This window comes from Pholcus phalangioides, unplaced genomic scaffold (assembly GCF_987345545.1).
Source record: "Pholcus phalangioides strain wild (caught in Gottingen) unplaced genomic scaffold, Ppha-v1.0 ptg000017l_1, whole genome shotgun sequence".
Classification (NCBI taxonomy): Eukaryota; Metazoa; Arthropoda; class Arachnida; order Araneae; family Pholcidae; genus Pholcus; species Pholcus phalangioides.
In genome coordinates, this window is record NW_028301610.1 from 23,624,684 (window position 1) to 23,648,924 (window position 24,241).

At 37.6% G+C, this 24,241-nt stretch overlaps 1 protein-coding gene across 2 annotated transcripts in view; it reads right to left on the reverse strand.

Annotated features, from left to right (window-relative positions):
• The window catches only part of LOC149072565 (MYND-type zinc finger-containing chromatin reader ZMYND8-like), a 91,555-nt gene that overhangs the window by 13,952 nt on the left and 53,362 nt on the right, over window positions 1-24,241 (reverse strand). The window contains exons 11-12 of one of the 2 annotated variants that reach the window (XM_089246886.1): window positions 9,039-9,278; window positions 4,755-4,968 (exon numbers count right to left, since the gene is read on the reverse strand). In XM_089246886.1, coding sequence (XP_089103012.1) covers window positions 4,781-4,968; window positions 9,039-9,278 — 428 coding nt within the window. In that variant the 3' untranslated portion in view covers window positions 4,755-4,780. Of the gene's footprint in view, window positions 1-4,172; window positions 4,969-9,038; window positions 9,279-24,241 lie in introns of those variants that run through there. The other variant, XM_089246887.1, reaches the window with a different exon arrangement.

The following is a 24,241-nucleotide window of genomic DNA, read 5'->3' on the forward strand; positions in this document are numbered from 1 at the left end:
CGCAAACTCGTTCAATTATTTTACTAAAAGATTTCGAACAACTGTGTTTTTGCAGACGCGAACTGTAAATATTTTTCTGTTCAACAATATCGTCTGTGAATAGAAGTTTTGAGGGGAGATGTGTCCTCACTCAAGACAGTACAGCGAATAAAAAAGGCTGATGCGGAATGTAGCCTTTTTTTTCAGAAGCAAAGAAAAAACCCCTTGATTTTTTCGGACTGGGAGAGGGAGGGGGTTACTAGAGGGACCGTGAGCGAAATCACGTGATTCAGTACACACGTCATTACAGCCATTCCGTACAATACTTTCTGCGGGAAAACGCTTTGAACGAGAAATCTGGATGAGTATCAGTAATAAGAGTTGGCACCAGAGAGTCGCAGGACCCAAGGAGGAAAAAGTAATGTGGGATCCACTGTATACAAAAGCTTGCAGCAAAGCTGTCTCAGTATCGTAACCCGCCCACGACAGTGGGGCTGGCGGAGCTTCAGGCCTGGGGCCTGGACCATTCTTGTTATTTTTTGTCTTTTTTCCACACTATTAGTTCACTATAGAGGGCCCCTGTTCCAGGTTGTTGGGGGGGGGGGGGGTTCATGTGCTTTATCGGCACCCAGAGGCAACTTCACTGTGGAACACGACGTCTGTTTACTCCAATTTTCATTCTATCAAGACATTATGGCTTTCTACGAACTGAAACAGCAGGGGTCGCGCGGTAGCCCTGTAGGTCCCTACACACGCTCGACGACTAGATAAGAGGATTATTCTAGTGGCCTCCCTTATTCTAGTGGCTATAGCCCTGAGGACACACAAAATGCTGGTGTCCTTGACGTCTCAGTAACCATGACTATCACTATGTCTTTTCTTCTTCCTTCCTAGGAAAATGACTGCCATGAGAGCCGGGGGAGGGGGGGGGTCCTTGTACAATGTTCTTTTCTTTGTTTCCGGGTTTTTTCCCCGTTTTTTTTCGTTTACTTGTACATGTGTATAGTTAAAAAAAATTTCAATGAGATCTAAGGTACATAGTTCAAGATATCGGTCCATACGAGTACAAATTGATATGATTGATATTAAAGAGTCCTGTCAATTTTCCTATGGGATATATCTGAAAAAAAAATCAAAATTTCCACGGGCCCCCGGGCCGGAGCCCTGTCAGCCCCCCCACCCCCATGTGGGGACCATGCATTTGTTTTACTGTTAGAATTTTCAAAGAAAAATTATAATAAACACGGTTCTGTGATTAACCAAAAAAAGAGGTTAATAATCTATCACTCATGTCCTCCAATTCAGTCCGCACTCATCTTTGAATAAAGAATGTGAAGAATTATGAAGAACATGCAAAGAATTATTCTAATTAGAAATAGTAGGCTTTCGAAGCCAGAGTTTATCGAACTGTTACAACATTTCGGGTAGTTATGCCATGGGTATGAAGGAATTTTTTTTTTGTTAAACATGTCAGTGCACAGAGAATGCTGCATGAAGTATGATTTATACAAATACAAAATACAAAAACAGCGCCACAACAGGCAAAATGCCCAACGAGGTGGCTGAGAAAAAGATGCCCATAAAAATATGGATGTCATATACACTGCTGGCCACCATAAATGCAACACCCTGCAGGAAGCATGCAAATAATATGAAATTTACAACATGCATTAGCGGAGGTGAGATATGCAAATGATTATAATTTCAGCGCAGACGCACGACATCACGCGCGCCTGTGGCGCCACTTCAAAGCGCTATTTAAGGCTTGGAGATTTCGACGATTTGAAGTACGGCAATTGTGTTTTTCTTGTGGTTTTTTCACAAAAACGATCAATTATGCCTCGTAGAAAACAGCGATCATCTTTCGATCAAGTATCCGAGTTCGACAGAGGAAGGATAGTGGCCTATCGAGATTGTGGATTATCTTTCAGGGAAATCAGTAGTCGTGTTGGACGAAACCAAACAACTGTAATGCGGATATGTGATCGTTGGATGCAGGAGGCTACGACGGACCGACGTGTCCGATCGCATCCACCTCAGTGCACCACTTCACGTGATGACAGGCGTATTGTGCGTATGGCAGTGACGGATCGCTCAGCCACATCACGAACCATAGCACAGCACATTCAGTCTGTACCGCATCATCCAGTGTCTGCGCGTACCATTCGACGGCGTTTACAGCAGAGTGGTCTGTCCGCAAGACGTCCATTGCTTCGTCTACCCTTGACGCAGAACCACAGACGTCTCCGCCGCCAATGGTGCGATGAAAGAAGGATGTGGACGGCACAATGGAATGAAATTGTCTTTACTGACGAGTCACGCTTCTGTCTGCAACACCACGATGGTCGGATTCGAGTCTGGAGACACCGTGGAGAGAGGAAGCTGAACAGCTGCGTTATGCACCGCCACACTGGTCCTGCACCGGGTATTATGGTATTGGATATCACTCTTGCACTCCTCTAGTACGCATTGCCGGTACTTTAAAAAGCCAGCACTACATCTCCGAGATGTTGGAGCCAGTTGTCCTTCCTTACCTTCAGGGTTTGCCCACAGCCATATTTCAACAGGATAATGCGCGACCACACGTGGCACGCATTGTGCGAAGGTTCTTCGTCAATCACCAGATTGAATTGCTTCCCTGGCCAGCTCGCTCTTAGGATCTTTCACCGATAGAAAACATGTGGTCCATGGTTGCTCAACGATTGACCCAGATTACATCCCCAGCTGCCACACCAGATCAACTTTGGCAACGCGTGGAAGCTGCTTGGTCTGCTGTACCCCAAGAACACAGCCAAAGTCTCTTTGAATCAATGCCGAGGCGTGTGGCAGCGGTGATCTCCAACAATGGCGGCTACTCTGGCTACTGATTTTGGCAGGAACCACACTTCACAGAAGTCTATAAATTTAATCATTTGATGCTTGGTCAACATGTTATCTACAAAATAAATATTGTTGCGATATCTCTTGTCTTTCTTGGTGTTGCAATTTGGGTGGCCAGCAGTGTATTTCAAAAATATAGCAACCCAATTAAAAATGTAATCAACAAAAATTGTAAACAATATATACACATGATAAAATATTATACAATGCCCATAAAGAATACTTATGATTGTCTTATTCTAAGTATGGATAGCTTCTTGATTTACCCCAACATGTTTATCGTATTTCTTTTTAAACGTGTCAATTGTGTTACAATTTACTACCTCCGGGGGTAAGCTATTCCATTTATTAACAACCCGATTAGAGAAAAATTCCCTGCGACACCATAACCTTGCATTGTCCCTCACCACTCGATACTGGTGTCCCCTTGTAAAAGCAGTCGATTGGCGGTGTACTAAAAGTTCATGGTCCATCCTACCCATTCCATTGAAAATTTTGAACACTTCGATCATATCTCCTCGACACCTGCGTTCATCCAATGTAAACATATTCAAAAAATGAAATCTCTCTTCATAACTCAAGCCTCGTGTGCCAATAAGGACACGCGTAGCTCTTCTCTGCACCCCTTCAATCAAGTTTATGTTCCACTGTAGGTATGGTCTCCAAAACCTTACAGCATACTCCAGTCCAGGACGCACTAAGCCTCGGGAAAGTGGAAGAATGACTTTAGGAGAATGCGAAAAGACCTTTTTGAAAATGAAACCAAGCCATTCTATTCGCTTTTTTGACCACCGCTGAACAATGTTCAAAAAACCTAAGCCGCTCATCAATGAGAATTCCCAAATCGGTCACCCTAGTTGCATCTGGAATAGTGACACCATTCAACTCGTAAGAGAACCATGGGTTGTTCGAACCAAAATGAGCGACCATGCACTTATCAACGCTAAATGTCATGCTCCATTCATTTGCCCATGCTGCAATCCTGTTTAATAGAAGATTCCCAGTATGTAATCTTTCTTTCAAGTTGAGCACGACTCTGGTCTATCGCCAGCAATTTACAAATGAATAAGTTGTGCTGGAAGTGTGCATGTGTCACAACATGAGTGTGTATCTAGAGTTGTGCATGCAATTTTAATGATTGAAATATTTGTATCGTTGTAGGTCTATATCTCTATGTAGTGAGACTTGTTGTGATTAAAAGCTATGGGTATTACATAATATCCCATGTGTTGTCTTGAGATGAGGGGGGGGGGGGGAGAAAAGAAAAAATTTCTAGTCTAAAGTCAACAATGAAAAATACAACAAAATTTTTGCTAATAATTTTTTTTTAATTTTTCCCTTGAAGGTGGAAAAAATGATCAGGTTTGTTGCAGATTTATCATCATATAAAAGTGGTTTCTTTATGTTATAATACATAATGAACAATGAAGTGCAAGTAAAAACTTCAAAACTCGCAGGTACTAGTAAAGAAAAGAGGACCAGGAATAATGCATACATACAATAAATGATGCCACTTTTAATTATCAAAAAGTCATAACTAAAGCCTAGATTCCACGCACTAAAAAGTGGCAAAATATGGAATGCTAATATGTACTTAGAATGCCAAAATACGAACTTAAAAATATCAAAATATCCACCAAAAAAAGAGAAAATATACATTGAAGAAAATAACCATGCCATACAAAAACCATACTTTTAAAATACATATATTTTGCTATTTCTTAGTGCATGTTAATTTACAAAAAATATATGTATATCCCGCATATGCAAATAACTTCTACATCTTTTACCTACGCTTTTTCATTTCCTACTTAGTTGTGGCCGCTCAGTAAAAAAATACCAGTAATAAAAGAATTGCAATGCTATTTATAAAAAAAAGAAAAAAAATTGAACACCTTTGACAATATCTCTAGAAATGGTGCTATAATGAAATACATGTTGATATTTCTGCTGCCATTTCTGCTGCTAGAATACCAGTGGACTGAGTAGCTTCATCAGTCATAAATATTTCAACATTAAGGGTTTTTGTTTCACCCGTTGAGCCAGTGATACCAGAATCTGATATCATGGTTATATTAGAAGAGTGGTTTTGACTAGATTTTTCAGTATCTGCAAGAGAAAATAACAGTTTAAGAGTTAAAACAAACAAAAAAGACAATAATAAATTTTTATTATTCATTTATGCAATATTGTTTGGTCAAGGCCTATAAAAAAGAGAATATGATGAAAATTAGTGACAGTTGCTGTTAAAAATAAAATCAGAAATTGTAGTAGAATCAAAACATTCGATTGGAGGTCATTCCAATCGATCAGTGTTCAGGGGGAAAAAATAAATTTGAAACAATCAGTCGATGCAAAGAAGGGTTTTAGTTTTGGGAATGGCAGACATGTCTATTGAAAAAGTGTGAAGATTTGATTAGAATATGAGAATTGCCTATATGAAATGGCCATGGAAGGTTTTGAAAAGTAGGGTTAGATGAGCAATATTTCTATGAGAGGTAAGTGGTAGGATATTGAGTTGACGTTTTAACTATGATAAAAATAGAACAGCAGTTTAAAATAAAGTAGGTAGATTTATTTTGGATAAATTCTAACTTGTCTTATTAGTTTTAGCATGGGGTCCCAAATTTCACAGGCATAGGAGAGGACTGGAAGGGTGTTAGCTAGAAAGCAGAGATGAAAGATGTGGCGGGTGGAATTTTTTAAGGTTACGAATAGGAATTTTTTTTTTTGGAGACATTATGGAATACATAATCGTATGAAGGTTCCAGTCAAATAAACTTGTAAGAAACAAAAAAGAGCTTCTCTGGCCATCGTGTAAATTAGAATTAGATTTCAAAGTCGGGGTTTTTGGCAGACATGATGTTTTTGTCTTGCAACGTTTCATTTGCATGAGTGGCAAACATTTTTAAGAATCACGTAATGGCAGGCAAAAGGCCACTATTTATACCTTCCCCATGCTTGAGTCGTCCTGCCTCGTAGAGATTGATTTGTTGAGCCAGATTTCTGAAGTTGTTCCTGAGGACTCTGGATAACGGCTTTGGTCAATGGGAAAAATCTGGCTCAACAGACCAATTCTGAGGAGACAGTGTGACTCAAGCAGGGAGAAGGCGTAAGTAGTAGCCTTTTGCCCATCATTACGTAATTCTTAAAAGAACTTTAGAACTCACAGGTACTGGTAAAGAAAAGAGGATTAGGAAGAATGGATACATACAATGAAGGATGCCACTTTTAATTATCAAAAAGTCATAACTAGAGCCCAGATTCCACGCACTAAAAAGTGGCAAAATATGGTATGAAAATATGCACTTAGAATGCCAAAATATGAACTTAAAAATATCAAAATATCCACCAAAGAGAAAATATACATTGAACATGGTTCATACTCCATGAAAGTAAAAAAATTCAAGGACTATTCAAGCACTTTTCCAGTCAAAATTTTAAAATTCAAGGACATTCATATCGCGGTTGATAAAAAAATAAAAACACTGATTTTTTTACAAAAATTAAATTGGTTTTTTAAATTTATATTCAACATTTACTCATTTTTAATTTTGAAACGCCAATTATTTAAAGCTATATAATTTTTTAAAACAATTATAATTCTCATTTCAACTTGTAGACAATGTCGAGTTTTAAAGGTCTTGCTTTTGAAAAAAGCCATTGTAGTTCAGTATGCAAATAACATTTAAGCAGAAATCATTTTATGCTTGAAACAGTATTGAACTTGTTTTCGATGAAAAAAAAATTAAAATGCATGTAATCATATATCAAGGGTGACTATATGACCTGTATTTTCTGGGACATTCCTTTATTTTCATGTAATTTTGGCCATCCCAATTTGAATTTTTTCATGAAAAAATGTCCTATTATTTTCCACATATTTTCTACAAAGCCTATTGAAGTTTTTATTCTTTACTGAAATTAAGTATTAAAATTATTTTCCTAATCCTATGAGTTATATTATGATAATTATGACTTTGAATATCGTCATGTTCGTTCCCCCCCCCCCATATAGAATCGATTTAAATCTTCTGCTTCAATGCAATAGTGCTTTATTTTCCTCTCTTTTTTTTGGCAATTTTAGCAATAATTGGCAACTTTGCTTACCTTTGTTAACATTTTGGTGACAATTGGCGATTTTCCCTTATTTTTATCAAGGAAATATGGTCAGTCCACATACACTGGAGAGCCAAAAAAACTGGTACACCTGCCTAATATCGTGTAGGGCCGCCGCGAGCACGCAGAAGTGCCGCAACACGACGTGGCATGGACTCGACTAATGTCTGAAGTAGTGCTGGAGGTAATTGACACCATGAATCCTGCAGGGCTGTCCATACATCCGTAGGATTAAGAGGGGGTGGAGATCTCTTCTGAACAGCACGTTTCAAGGCATCCCAGATATGTTCAATAATGTTCATGTCTGGGGATTTTGGTGGCCAGCGGAAGTGTCTAAAGTCAGAAGAGTGTTCCTGGAGCCACGTTGTAGCAATTCTGGACGTGTGGGGTGTCGCATTGTCCTGCTGAAAAGTCCGTCGGAATGCACAATGGACATGAATGGGTGCAGGTGATCAGACAGGATGCTTACGTACCTGGCACCTGTCAGAGACGTATCAGGGGTCCCATATCATGCCCCATACCATCACAGAGCCTCCACCAGCTTGAACAGTCCCCTGTTGACATGTAGGGTCCGTGGATTCATGAGGTTGTCTCCATACCCGTACACGTCCATCAGCTCGAAGCAATTGGAACTAAGACTCGTCAGACCAGGCAACGTGTTTCCAGTCCTCAACAGTCCAATGTCGGTGTTGTCGGGCCCAGGCGAGGCGTAAAGCTTTGTGTCGTGCAGTCATCAAGGGTACACGAGTGGGCCTCCGAAAGCCCATATCGATGATGTTTCGTTGAATGGTTCTCACGCTGACACTTGTTGATGGCCCAGCATTAAAATCTGCAGCAATTTGTGGAAGGGTTGCACGTCTGTCATGTTTGATGATTCTCGTCAGTCGTCGTTGGTCCCGTTCTTGCAGGATCTTTTTCTGGCCGCAGCGATGTCGTAGATTTAATTTTTTACCGGATTCCCGATATTCACGGTACACTTGTGAAATGGTCATACGTGAGAATCCAAATTTCATTACTACCTCTGAGATGCTATGTTCTATCTCTCATGCGCCGACTATAACACCACGTTCAAACTCACTTAAATCTCGATAACCTGCCATTGTAGCAGCAGTAACCGATCTAACAAATATGCCAGACACTTGTTGTGTTATATAGGCGTTGCTGACCACAGCGCCATACTCTGATTTGTTCCATATTTCTTTACTTGCATACGCATGCCCTTACCAGTTTTTTTGGCTCTTCAGTTTATATTCAACTGACATTCAATAGTTTCAAATATTTTGAAGCGATGCAATTTTTTGCTGCCATATTTTAGGTAACATCTTTTTAAACATAGAAATACCTCAGGTATGCGTGATCATTGCTTTGAACATTGTCACAATCATTGTACCCTCGTTGCTCTACACATTTTCGCCCTAGTGGAATATGGTTTAGAGGGGATCGAGTTGAAGGAAGCAAAAATTTATGGAAGAAATTCACACAAAACAATTTTTTTCAAGCACTTATAACCCATCATTATTTTTTTCAAAGACTGTAATATCAAAGGATTATTTTTCAAAGACTTTTAAAGACTTGAAAATGAACTCTCTTTTTTCAAGGACTTTCAAGGATTTTCAAGGACTGTACGAACCCTGTTGAAGAAAATAACCATGCCATGCAAAAAAACCATACTTTTAAAATACATATATTTTGCTATTTCTTAGTGCATGTTAATTTACAAAAAATATATGTATATCCCGCATATGCAAATAACTTCTACATCTTTTATCTACGCTTTTTCATTTCCTACTTAGTTGTGGCCGCTCAGTAAAAAAATACCAGTAATAAAAGAATTGCAATGCTATTTATAAAAAAAAAAATTGAAAACCTTCGACGATATCTCTAGACATTGTGCTATAATGAAATACATGTTGATATTTGGAAAATATTACAAACACCTGTATTAATACACTAAATCCCACCAGCAAGGAAAAACCAAATGATCTGAAAATATTATAAGCGATATTCATTAAAAAATTATGATAAAAAAGTGATCGAGCTTTAATAAATCTCTAACATACCAAGGACATCAGCCATTTCATTGATCATTCCAGATGAATCAATGTTTGATAATTGAGCTTGGCTACTCTCTCCAGCCAAAAATGCCATTTCTGCTGCTGGAATACCAGTGGACTGAGTAGCTTCATCAGTCATAAATATTTCAACATTAAGGGTTTTTGTTTCACCCGTTGAGCCAGTGATACCAGAATCTGATATCATGGTTATATTAGAAGAGTGGTTTTGACTAGATTTTTCAGTATCTGCAAGAGAAAATAACAGTTTAAGAGTTAAAACAAACAAAAAAGACAATAATAAATTTTTATTATTCATTTATGCAATATTGTTTGGTCAAGGCCTATAAAAAAGAGAATATGATGAAAATTAGTGACAGTTGCTGTTAAAAATAAAATCAGAAATTGTAGTAGAATCAAAACATTCGATTGGAGGTCATTCCAATCGATCAGTGTACAGGGGGAAAAAATAAATTTGAAACAATCAGTCGATGCAAAGAAGGGTTTTAGTTTTGGGAATGGCAGACATGTCTATTGAAAAAGTGTGAAGATTTGATTAGAATATGAGAATTGCCTATATGAAATGGCCATGGAAGGTTTTGAAAAGTAGGGTTAGACGAGCAATATTTCTATGAGAGGTAAGTGGTAGGATATTGAGTTGACGTTTTAACTATGATAAAAATAGAACAGCAGTTTAAAATAAAGTAGGTAGATTTATTTTGGATAAATTCTAACTTGTCTTATTAGTTTTAGCATGGGGTCCCAAATTTCACAGGCATAGGAGAGGACTGGAAGGGTGTTAGCTAGAAAGCAGAGATGAAAGATGTGGCGGGTGGAATTTTTTAGGTTACGAATAGGAATCTTTTTTTTTTGGAGACCTTATGGAATACATAATCGTATGAAGGTTCCAGTCAAATAAACTTGTAAGAAACAAAAAAGAGCTTCTCTGGCCATCGTGTAAATTAGAATTAGATTTCAAAGTCGGGGTTTTTGGCAGACATGATGTTTTTGTCTTGCAACGTTTCATTTGCATGAGTGGCAAACATTTTTAAGAATCACGTAATGGCAGGCAAAAGGCCACTATTTATGCCTTCTCCATGCTTGAGTCGCCCTGCCTCGTAGAGATTGATTTGTTGAGGAGAAGGCGTAAGTAAGTAGCCGTTTGCCCATAGTTACGTAATTCTTGAAAATGTTTGCCACTCGTGCCAACGAAAAAAAGACAAAACTATACATCGCATCGGCTAAAATACCCTAAAACTTTGAAATTTAACTTGTAAGAGTTTTGAAACTAATCACAGTGGCAGGTGAATGACGGAGTGCATTGCCAATTAAAATTTAACAGCATCACATTTTGAACATACTTTTTCAAGACTGGCAATATCGTCTACTACACAGGCTGCCCCAATTTCTTTGCACAGCAGGTATCTCTGCAACCATTGACTTTATAAATATACTTTCAATTACAAACAATTTTCAAATGAAGCTCAGTTATATGAAAATTTGTTTGAGGGGTCGTAAACATGAAAAAATTAACTTTTTATACAGTTCATGATTGCTAAAACTTCCAATTACTGAAATGTAGATCCTGCTCTAAAGAGTGATTATCAAAAAACTGCATATTTTTAAATGCAATATTTACTGAAAGATTAAATATATAAAATGACTATGTTTTGGCAACTTATCACTGTTAGGTTTTCATTGGTGCAAAGTTGCCATTTTTAGAGACTGTAAACAAATAGAATGAACTCAACCATTTTATTTTTTAATTCATAATATAAATAAGAATTACATTTATTGAAAAATAACATATTGTTAGGCATTCACAAAGAGTTGTTACAAAAGTCATCAAATGAATTTTAATAAATTTACATAAAAATAAATTTAAATAAATAATACATATTCCCTAATTGTTTTGAGGAGTATATTTATCTCTCACAGTTAACAAGTTTTATTTGTTTAAAAATTAACCATTTTTAGGGACACTACACTAATAGAATGAACTAAATCATTTCATCTTTTTTTATTCACAATAAATAACACAATTACATTTTGTGACAGTTACAGAACTTTTACAACTTTGAGTTTAATTTACATTTCACAATTTGTGAACCATAGCTCCAATCATTGGCGATAAATACTGAAAAAACTTCAACGTCGAATACCTCCATGAATATTGCAATTAAAAATATGTAATTTTCTATAAAGGACTTTGCAGAGCCACATTTACATTTCTCTAACTGGAAGTTAATTTTTCAATTTTTTTATGTATATGACTTTTTGGCAAAAGTTAAGATATTCTTAGTAACTGCATGTCATTTCAAAACTTGTTTTTGAAATTATGTTTCTTAAGTGTCTTCCCAGTGGTTGCCAAGATATTTGCTGTGTAAACCAGCAGTTTCCAAATAGAGGCACCTGGACCCCCAAGGGCCCAGGCATTGGGGAAGATGGCAACTGATTTATTTGGCAGAGATGACAATGATGGGCTACAGTGTGTCAAATACCCGGAATTACGGAAAAGAACGAACAAAAATTTGGTTTGCGTGCCCCTGGGACACATTCTTCCCTAGTTAAGAGGAAAAAAGTAAAGAGAAGAACCAACCCCAACTGGTTTATTTTCCTTCTTCTTTCTACCATCTATCATGATCGCCACCTTAAAAAAGTTGTTTTACAACTTTGAAGTACAAATGTAGCTGTATTGCATTATATGGGGCGCGGTAGCCCAGGTCGATAAGATACTCGCCTAAAGTACCAAAGGATGTTTAGAGGTGTCGCGAGTTCGATACTCGGTTCATCCTTGTCAGAAACATTTCCTGACACAGGGGTACAACAAAAACAGCGACAAGACCGTAGAAAAAAATTGCTACCGCAAGGAGTCCCCCATCGAGGGGTTGGTGCACTAACCCCTCGACGAGTATAAAAAACAAGCCTGCCGTTCGGAATCGGCAATAAATTGTAGGTCCCAGTCTAATTAGCCCTCGTGTGCAGAAAATGACCATGGTGCGAAAAAAATGATTAATGATCAATTGCATTGTATTGATATACACCCGGGTTGTTGAATAATAAGATGGCAGATATCTTGTCGCGTCCTTGGATGAGGGGCCGTACACAGAATTTTAAAATTTCAGAGTTTCTATTTCTCCCCTCCCCATGGGTTTTCTTCCCTCCGATTACATACGGGAAATTACAGTATTGTTGTGGGCCGCTGTGGTGGTCGAGTGGTCATAGTGACGGACTCACATCGCGGGGACTCGGGTTCGAGCCCCACCGTCGCCACAGTGGTGGTCGGCTGAAGTTGGTTTTCTGTGGTTCCCAACTTTGAGGCGCAAATGCGAGAAGATCTCCCTGTTAAAAAGTTTCGCCACAGAGAGCAACAGTCCTACAAACAGTACAAATATTCAGTCACTACACATCACTCACTTCACTTCTGAAATATAGATGGCAGCAGTGAAAAATCATACACAACACTAGATACGCACTCAGACTATTAGGTACACACACTTACACTTCCGGCACAGGCACAACTCACTAGGTAGTAAATTGCCTATGGCGATAGACCTGAGTTGTGCTCGGTTTGAAAAAAAAAAAAGTATTTTTGGGGCTATTTACCAGCACTCAAAGACAGTGTCTATACGGCGATACCCAAACTATCACAAAAAGTTTGGGTCGCTAATGCTCAAAAATAATTTCAAATTAACAAATAGTATAAGAATGTATTTTTTTCCAATATTTTAATTTTTTACAAAAATATTTTTAATTTTTGATCTTCTTGAGGTAGGGGAGGGGCACCCCAAGATATTCAGATTTTGCCTGTTTTGAAAATCCGGGTTTGAAACCCGCGATTGCGTGGTGGTGATTGGCTAAAAATGTAATTTTCTAAGGCTTTCCAAATTTAAATTGGCTATTCCTTCGAAAAAAAGCTGTAATTTGAAAAAGCTGTAACCTGATGTTTACAGACCTACAGCACATATATGTATACATCAAGTTTCAAATCCATGCATTACCAATTTGGAGGATAGATGCAGGGCCCCAACTGGGGGGGGGGGGCAGGTCTGGTGCCCTGGACTCGGGACTAGAAGGGGGTGCCGAATTCACCCTTTATAACTGCTTCTTTTAAATTACACAAGGGCACCAAAATACCTACTTGCACCATTTGAGAAATTATCTAGTTGCAACACTGGATAGATGGCACCACCTACTGCATGTGAAACACGCCAAATGATGGGCACAAGCACAAGTTGTCAAGTTTCATCAATACAAATCTGACATGGCTCCCAGGAAAATATGTGGCAGTTAAAATCAGTTGCCGCAACTAGGGGGGAAGCAGGTGAGTCTGCCGCCCCAGGTCCTGGATCGGGGATAAATCAACATCCCTTATGGGAGTTGCCTGCTCGGTTCGAAATATTCAGTAATTCTAGTGGCAAACGACAAGTGGAAAATTATTAAAAATAAACTTTCGCATGAAAATATTATTTATTAGTTTCAAATGCATAAGTTAGACAATTTTAACAGTAGATTAATTCAACATAGAACCCTCAATTCGACATTGACAGAAAGATACGGTCTCACCGGTTTATGGTCATCAATAGTCAATCTTCTATGCCGATCGGACATCAGACGTTGATAGTCACTTCGGCGTAGCATATCCCGTAAGTATCAGTGGAGGTCTCTCGGTTGAGAGCCGGTCTCTCGGTTGCTTTGATCAGCTCCGGGGGGGGGGGGGGCCTCTCGGTTGAGAGTCGGATCTATTCCAGCAGTGGCCTCTCGGTTGAAAGCCGAATCTCCAAGATGTTACTTACTGCACGTAGCCTTGACAAGGCCAGCTGCTACGTTACTTTCCATCTATCGTCAGCAATGAAGTATTTCGACTATGAAGATAAATTAATGCTTTCGATTCCGGACCTGCCGGGAAACAAATTCAGATACTATAAACTATTTCATTTTAAATAATTATTAGCTTATTTTCCCAGCCTAAGGCCAAATGATACGGTAGCAAGATGGAGAACCGTCCAACTAGAGGGCTTCAGTTGAATGAACAAAACAAAGGATGAGCGCAGAGTCAGACCTGTTACAACGTACGGCCGGTATTTAAAGGAAAAACTTCTGACCGCACGTGTCCAAACAAGCCAATTGGCTTCAAGGTCACCTCATTTGCATGTGATCATAGGAGGACATCATCACGATCGGCCTTGATCGTCGCCATACGATCACCACTGCCGATGAATAGTAACAATATTTATGACAACAGATTTACGTGACGACGACTACAGACTTTTACGCCGGGGACCATCGGCACGTTACAAGAAGGGGCAAAAATTTCACACTTTTACCTCTCTTTCAACATTACAAGGGGGAGCCAAAATGCATGCTAGCCGAAAATCATTCAACCAGGAAATTGCTTAGCAAAGATTTATATGGATAGAAGAATCAGAAAATAAGTGTCAGAATATTATTTGCTTTAAATTGAATCACAAGATATTGCTGAAAAAGCTAAGGATTTTATAATGAAATGGAAAATCAATCAGAAGGAAATTTAGAGATTGATTTATTAGTAAATATATAAATGTATGTGCTTAACTTTCAATTACAGTAGATTCCGCTTGTTTTTTTTTAAAAAAAAAAGTCATAAAAAACATTGTGAGTGGGAAAACGCTTTAAATGGGAAATCTTAATGAGAATTACTTAGAGTTGGGACCACAAAAGTAAGTCGTACTAAAATGTTTTAAATGGGAGCGTTGTAAGCAGGATTAAATGTATATTTGTTTTTGATTTATTACATTTCAGGGGTATGTCCAGACTTTTTTGTAGGGTCCTGTTTCTGTAAAAATTATTAATTTTGTGAAAAATAAGTAATTTTATGGGAAGCAAAATAAGCTAGTTAATTAATCACAAAGGAAGAAATGCCAAATTATGGTTTCATTAATTTATATTTTCTAAAGGGTCCATTTTTCAGTACCAGAATTTTGTGAAAAGCCTGTTTTTCAGATCCAGGATTTTCTGAAGGGTCCGGAAAACGAACCCAAATTTTGGCTGGGCAGACCCTTGCATTTGTTTAATTCTCAGTGTTAATGGGCTTTTTTTTAATAGTAGACAATTAAAAAGTAAAAGAACCTAGTTATAAGCTGGTAAATTAATCTTTTTTCCAATGAACCTTTGAATAGAACATATTTTTAGAAATAAGTTATTTGATTTACAGAGATACCTCTCTCTACTAACCAGAACATTGAACACTGCTGCTCTGTCCCAACGAAGAGATATAAGCAGGTGATCGAAGACCTGGGCCATGCTAGAAAAATTCACAGAGATACCAGTGAATGATAGGGGGGGGGGGGAGACTAATTTTGTTCGAGAAGGACCCAGGTTATTTACAAAACCTGGGATAAATTAGAGTACAGAAACATCTTTGTTGGGGGTCCATGGCCAAATTGTAGAATTATATAAAAAAACATTAATACTAAATTTTTAAAAAATAAATACAGTAAAATCCCTCTAAACAGTCACCCCTCTTTAGTGGCCAAAAATATTAATTACTTACCTATTGTATAACAAAAGTATGCATTTCAAACTCCTGATTAACACTAGAACCGCGGAGTGGGTCAATTTGACCCAAATCAAACTTCGTTTTCATTTATCTCAAAAACTTAGATGCAGATGTTAACGAAAAAATTTCGTGATTTTTTATGATATCATACAAATATTAATTCACGAAAATTTTATCATCTTCACATTTCGTGTTTCAGAGCTATAAACACTTATACCTAGAACCGCGGTTTGGGTCATTTTGACCCAACGTACTATTCTATAAGAAAAAAGGGGTGTAGGATTTTCTTGGAAGTGGTTACCCTTCCTAAAATTATTTGTAAATGAAGATAGTGAAGGATAAAGGTCTTTCAAGGTCAAGGCCAATTCATTGTCAGAGCAGATTATCTTTTTTTCAATGGGGTAATGGCACAAGTAGAGCTAAATATTTTTTTTCCTTTGTAAACTTGAATACCTGGAATTCTGACGGGACTTAATGAAGATTTTGGGAGAGTAAAAGCTTAACTCTAGAAAAAACGTGTAGTTGAAATTTCTGTAAGCAAACGATGTCACAGAAAAAGAGTAAGCTTCTGGCTTGCACCAAATATGTTTTGCACGGATTTCAAAACCTTGGGGAGTATCAGCGTCCAACGAATCTCTCTCTTTCAGAGCACATAGTGATGCAACTGATCAAGCCATTTGAGAACAAGGGCAGAAATGCCTCAACCGACACCTATTTTCACTACACTGAAGATGGCTCAAATGCTAAAAGTCAAGAAATACGAGCTTAGTAGAGACGATGAGACAAAATCAAAGAGCAATATTATCTCACACAATAAAGACAGTGAAACTACAGTTGTATGGAACAATGATGTCACAATGACAATTTATCAAGGAAAGAACGATAAAAGTTTTTCATTACTCAGCACGCTTCATCTGGCAGTCGATACTGGAAGTAGTGTTAGCCCCAAAAAGCTTCCTCACACACACAGAAACTATTTCACACTACAATTCAACAAAGTGTAACGATTGTAGTTGTAGCGATCAAATGTCCAGAAAATATTCGGTGAAGGTGGCATCACAGACGTTTTCTATAACATCCTGGATCTCACTATAAAAATATTCCTGCATTTTGTATAGAGCAGTACAGAAGGCCAGAACTATTTTTTGAAAGCAGTTCCTCTAAAATCTTATTGAATAGCTGCGTTCATTATACATGTTGCCCTTGCGCAAAAGGAAACGTTCGTGCGCTCTTGATCATGTATCTGTTCGTGAGCGATCAAAATAACAATAATAGTAATAAATAACAATAAACGAGTCTGATATGTCAGGTAACATAAAAATGTGGAAACAAAACTTAATTTTTGCATGGGTTGTGCAACTTCAACATGTCATGAATGTGCAAGAATATTGAAAAAAAAAATTGCTCAAATGCTCATCATAAATTCCACTATCAGTAAGAAATCAATACATATTTGACAGAATCATATTATAGACTTTTTCATGCTCAATTTGACACGCTTATTTTACGTCTTTGTCATATTATGGGATTACTGAAAATTTTTTTCGGATTGAATAGAGTAAATAATGTGTACTAAATCTTATTTTTACTGAATTACATTTTTTAGCTAATTTTGAAGCCCATTTTATATTCATAAACAATTATAATTTTCCATTATGAATACGCAATTAAACAACATTGAATAAGAGTAGGGAGAAACCCAGAAACCGAAAATAAATATCCTGTTTTCGCTATGAAACACTGTTTTTTCGAAGTTTGGGTCAATTTGACTCAGTTCGCGGTTCTAGTGTTAACAGTCTCTTTTAGGGAATAATTTTTTTTGTCTCATTCATGTCCGTAAAAGAGGTTTTACTGTACTATAAATAAATATATTTAAAAAGAAAAGGTTGTTGAATATTAAGGAAATATTTTTAGATATTTTCAGTTCTTTTAAATAAGAAATGAAATGTCACTAAAACAAAGACTGCAACTGATTGATGACAGTTCATCGGAACAGTCTCTTCCAGATATCAATTGGAATGAATGCATTGTGTGTCAAGAAAAGACTCATTTGGCTTTAAAAAGGTTCAAGATGTGGTTTGGAAGTTTTTCTGAAGACCTTAAGGAGTTTGCAAGTTTAGGAGCTTTGCTCACATCAATTAATTTAACCCGTATTTATGATGGAAGCGGACTAGCACAGCCATTGATTGGCCATACCACAAATTATGCAGACTCAAGTATAACAAGCATAGGATTGACCATTTAAAAGACAATGTCAATGAGAGCAAGGAAATACAGAATGTATCAGCATGAAAATGTATCACAAAAACAAAGTTGCTTCCTACAAATGTTAAAGAAACATGCCTTTTCTGTGATGGGATAGACTAAGAAAAAAAGACTTGTGAATGTTCCGACTATTGAATTATGTCCAACTATTTTATTCATAGCCCAAGAAATTCAAGAGATTAAAGTTTCAGCAAAACTAAAATCTTCAGGTCTAGTCACACAAGAAGCAAAATATCTTAAGTTGTGATATGGGGTAGTTCAACAAATATTACATCAGCAAATTTTTTGCCATTTTTGACCTCCCCCGCCTTGTCAGCAAAACTCTGACCCCCTACCTCCTAACGCATATTGGTGAAATCAGAGATGCACACGAGGGGTGAGGGGAGCTTGTGCCCTGCTCCACACACTAAAAATTAATTTTTTAATGCAAAATTTAATTTCGAAAGAAAATATCTTTATATATTATTATAATCCAATTCAGTTAATTTCAGCTATTTGATGGCTAAGAACTCAAAATTTCTTTTTAAGAAATTCATTGCGACCCGCCCTCTAAAGGCCCGTTTACACGAGGCAAGTGCTTTAGTTGGTAACTTAATTTTTAGTTGCCAAGTATGATACGATGTATGCAGACGATAAGGGCCGTTTACACGGCTTTAGTTGGCAAGTGCGCAAGTGATTTAGTTGGTAAGTGAATACGAAGGGTTCTATTTTTTCCAGTTAAGTAGACCTATGCACATGCGCCAGTGGGCGTGACCTGCCGCGCTGGAGGGGTCTTTTTGCTCTCTCACGGAGGGGTTTATTTGATCATTTTTGTCGCACCACGGTCATTTTCTGCACACGAGGGCTAATTAGACCGGGACCTACAATTTATTGCCGATTCCGAACGGCAGGCTTGTTTTTCATACTCATTGAGAGGTTGGTGCGCTAACCCCTCGATGGGGGACTCCCTGTGGTAGCAATTTTTGCTGCGGTCAAGTCGCCGTTTTTTGTTGTACCCCTGTGTCAGGAAAGTTTTCTGACAAGGACGAACTGGGTATCGAACTCGCGACACCTCTAAACATCCTTTGGTACTTTAGGCGAGCATCTTATCGACCGGGCTACCGCGCCCCGGGGTTTATTTTGATCTCAAGCGTGAACCTGTTCATACTCCGTCGTCTCCTGAAGTTTCGCTAGAATTCCGTGGAAATATTGGATGGTGAGGTGGCCAGAGGACACACGCTTCAAGTTTTTGTTGAAAAATATCTTCGCCATGAATGTTTGTTGATTTATTGAAATGAAAATTACCTTAACAAACAAGCTAAAAATTATTTGATGTTGGAAAAAGCTATGGAACGCTATGTCGACGTGATGTCAGGAGTTGAAAAAAATTGAAGATTCACAAATATATATCAGGTGGGGAGGGCTGATATGTTAAAAACTGGAGAGGGGGGGGGGTTTCAAATATTTCTCTCGTCCAGAACGAATTTGCTGCCATCTGTTGTAAAAATACATTATCAAATATTTAACATAAAGATCTCTATAGATTAAATAAAAAAATAATAATGATTTCGAAAATTTGGAAATAATTTTTGTTTAATGAATTTTTATTATTTAATTTTCAACCCTTAGAATTTCCTACGAATGCCAAGAATCTTCTCCAGTATTTTCGGCTTACATAATTCATAATTTATCTAATCTTTAACTTCGATTAAAATATCATATAATCGATATTTACAACTTAGAGGAGAAATAGAGAAATCTTATATTTCTTCTTGATGACTTACATAAGTTTATAATATGTTGTGTATTCTTTTTTCCCCTCTTGGGTAAGTGAAAGTGAATAAATTTATATTCTTTAAAAAAAATATCATATAATGTGGCTCTGATCACGTTATTTGTAAGTTCTACCTGATCATCTTCATCCATTGTTACGAAAGCTATGAGCTTTAAAAAAAGCATTTCTCTGAATGCCAGATAAATAAAAAATTATCACTATTATTCTCCCACGCGTTGTGCATCTCTCTCTCTCCGTGGATTTGAGTAGACAAGCGCGCATGCACTAACTGCGCTCACCTCCATAAAAATTATCCAATGAGCGTCTACTTACCACTAATACATGTGGACACTTTCAAGAAGAATCGGTAAGTAAAAATTAAGTTGCCCACTAAAGCACTTGTCTCGTGTAAATGGGCCTTAAGCCATATATGGTAAATCCTTGGCCTGCAGACCAAATGTGGCCTGCCCTCCCAAACCTGATTTTGTGAAAATGAACTAAGCTGCACATCTACAGATCACTAAGTGACCCATGGTACATTTAAAGAGGCCTGTGGCACATTTTCCAACCATTCAAGTAGGCCCGTGGAACATTCAGAGATCACTCAAGTGACCTGCAACAAAGTTCCAGAACACTTAAGCAATCTGTGGCACATTTAGATATCCCTGGAGTGACATGTGGCACAGTTTTAGAGCAGTTAAGTGGCCCCCAGTGCAGTTTTACATCACTCAAGTTACCTGCGGCACATTCCCAGATTATTTAAGTGATATGTGGCATAATTACGGATCACTTTAGTGATGTGTGACACAGTTCCAGAGCACTTTAAGTGGCTCGGACACATTTCCAGATCACTAAAGTGGCTTTATAGGGGGACTTATTAATAGGTCAAATGTTAGATTAGGTGTCCACAAACTAATGACAGGTTTTTCATGTTTTTGGTGCACCGAGTAAGATGCCATTAAGAATATTTCATATTTTTATAAAGGGTGGTTGATGACGTAAGCATCATCCGAACCCCCTTCCCGTCCTTGTTGTCAGAAGTCAGCAAATTGGAATCCCCCAATAGATGTAATATTTGAACTTTCTTCTATGTACAGTTCATAACAAAATTCAAAACACATGAGTGCCTGAAAGAAAACCCTGAAAATGACTTTACAATTTTGCTTACAGATCAGCTTTATCTCAACTTGATTTCATTGAATCAACATGTATGTCCAATGAGTGACACTCCACTTCCTTTATATACTGGATTTAAAGTATACTCAACATGCAGTAGCAAAACCCTGATAAATCATTTTAATAAAGTTGGCATATGCGACTCTTATGATAGAATAGAACAAGTACTGTCAATCACAACTAATGCTATTTGTGAAACATACAAAATGACCCAAAAAGTTGCCCTAGTTCACTTCATCAAATACATTTACCATTGTGGTTATCAACAATGTTGACAATAATCCTTCATCAACAACAGCCTTCAATTCATTTCATGGCACCAGTATAACTGTTACAGAACATCCAGATTCAAATTTGCCAAAAAAACAAATGGCCGATGATCAGTTGCATGAACAAAATAATAAAAGAATCAAAGGAGTTGGTGGAGCTATTGGTTTATTAGGCAGCTCTTTCTGCTCACCAATTATAGCAGAAATGATATCTGATTTTGAGAAATTTTGTGGTTCAACTGTAATTGATGATTCATCAACACTCGAATATGATATGGAGGACAAGGATTTCAAACAGAGATAACATAAAAGCGTTTCTCAAAGATGTTTTAGAGGGGTTGTCAAGGTTTTGAAAAAACACATGGGAACCCTTTTGAAGATGTATTATCTACAGCTGTTACTAAAACAAAAGTGTCAGAGGAAGGGAACAGGTTTGTGAGAGAAGCCCGATAGATAGGAAGATCAAGATATCAAGAGTTCATAAATGATCGACTTCATACTGGGAAAACGTCTGCGTACACAGTCCTTAAAAGATGTAGCTTAACACTGTTTACGGGGGAAAATGAATCAAGTTAAAAGCAAATAAAATATGCAAATGTATTTTGTGAGCTGTATATCGCTAGCCAAATAAGAGATTTTGATGTTATAAAACATTTCAGAAATCCTGTCTTAGTGGGTATCTACATTAAAAATGTAACACTGACAAAATTTCATATTTATGGCTTCATTGATTTTGTCTCAGTGATTGGCTTCATATATCATTTGAACCCACCCATAGGGGGTTGAATTTTGAAAAATTCCCTTCTTAGCGAGTTTCTGCATCACAAAACAAAAATACTGACCAATTTCATATTTTTAGCCTGTGGTGCTGGCTCAACATAATTTTTTCTCTATATGACCCTCCCAGTGGTCGACTTTCGAAAAACCCTTAGTTTCTACATCATGACATAAAACTGCTGATAAATTTCACAAATATAGCTTCGGCGTGGTTTCACTCTATGTAACTTAGTGAGGGGGTATTGGTTTATTAGGCAGCTCTTTCTGCTCACCAGTTATAGCAGAAATTATATCTCATTTTGAGAACTTTTGTGGTTCAACTGTAATTGATGATTCATCAACAGGCGAATATGATATGGAGGACAAGGATTTCAGAGATAACTTTATGTCATCAAATAAAACTTGACCAAATTTCATAATACAGATTCAGCGGTTTCGTCTTTGCATGATTTCCTCTATGTTACCTTTGAACCCCCTTTTTATCCGGCGTTATGGGTCAAATTTTGAAAAAAAACCCTTTCTTAGTATTCACCTCATGAAACAAAAATTCTGACCAAATTTCATGAATAAATTCAGAGGTTTTCGTTTGGCATGTTTTATCTGTGTTACCTCTGAACCCTCTTATGCCACACTCTTAGGGGATGAATTTCGAAAAAACCCTCGTCATTCTGTCTCTACGTCGTGAAACAGAAATTCTGACCAAAGTTCATGAATAGCTTCAGCGTTGTTGGCTCAGTGTGATTTCTCTATGTTACCTTTGAACCCCCTTAGAGGTCAAATTTCAAAAACCCCTTCTAAGTTAATGTTTAAGACATGAAACAAAACTTCTGACCAAATTTCATAAATATAGCTTCAGCAGTTTTCGCTTGGCATAATTTCTATTATCGTTGAACCCCTTTTTAACCCTCTTAGGGGTCCAATTTCAAGAAACCCCTTCTTAGTGATTCTTTACGTCATGAATCAAAACTATTGACCAGATTTGATATTTATTGCTTAAGCGGTTTCGGCTGGGCAATGATGAATCAGACTCTCAGGACAGGTTACTTTACATATAGGGTGGGCAAAAGTCCGTAGAAACTTTAAAAATGAACATAAAAACCAGAAAAATAACAAATAAAAACGGTTTGCAGGGTTAGCATCACTAGGCCATTGGAATTTTTTTTAAGATGAAAAAAAAAACAAACAAAAACCAGCCGATAGGTGGTGCTGGTACGAGGGGTATGCAAATAAGATGGTTATAAGAACTTGCGCTCCTAATCCACAACCATTTCACTGTTGTAAACCATGTATGTGGACCTGCTGCACTCTGCAGAGGAATAGGTGAGGGAGACTCACAATTTAAGCGATACCATGTAGCGGCAGCCCACTGATTGATGACCTGTGAATCTGAGACATCTTCTTGGTGGTCCAAGAAGAGGAGATGATGACTATTGCCACGGCGAAGAGTCTCAGTGCATCTGAGACATTGTCTCGGTGGTCCAGGCTTGTACCACTCAGCTATAGTCAGAAGCGGTGCCAGTATAGATCACTCATTGTCAGTTCGTCTCTAGGGAAGCAGTGCAGCAGCGAAGAGCACGTCTTCACTCCATTTCTCAGAGCAAAAAAGCCTTGATTTTCACATTCCTTCTCCGGATCTCAAACTTTTCGGAACACCTTATTGGACGCAGAAGGTTACCTGACCCATGACATCAGTTTTCTGAGTGACAGGTGAGGGTGGTAGGCCCACCCATCCCCTCAAGGCAATGGGAAAAAGTAAGTAAACCAAAGATGATGGCGATTCCTGCGTATTTCTGGACAGAGAAAGGCGTGTTTCGACATGATTTTGCAAGAATCTGGAATTTTCACTATACTTTGAATTTCTACTGAAATTCTGGGTCGAGAATTCTGAAATTTTGAATTCAAGTACTTAATTTTATTTTCCCCGTCGAATGAGACCATTCTTGGCGTCGAGAACCAAAGAAAATTATGTTAAAATGAGGAATTAAATTTTTCCATGTGTAGACAATACTCAGTGCTACTAATTAATTTAGTGAGGCACTTAACATTGTGGGTAGGGGAAATTTATGGGTGACAATGGGGAATAGATCCAAGGACAATAAAATAACAATTTTCACCAATTCCATAGGATATTAAAAAAAATAGCAATAATTATTATGTAATTAATGTTTGTGTAGTGTTTTTAGCGTGTAGGCCACAAACATTCTATGGGGAAAATTATAATGTAGTGTGGGTCAGTCAACCACAACAATAATAAAAAATGACACAAAAAAAAAAAATGTAATCAATTAAGAGAGGATAATTATGTATGTGTAATGTTTGTTTTTAAGCATGGAAGACATATTTTAAGAGAGAAAATTACGTGTGTGTGAATTAGTGTTTATTATCATACTCACAAATCCAATTCTCAGGGGAATTATCAAAATACTCAAAGCCA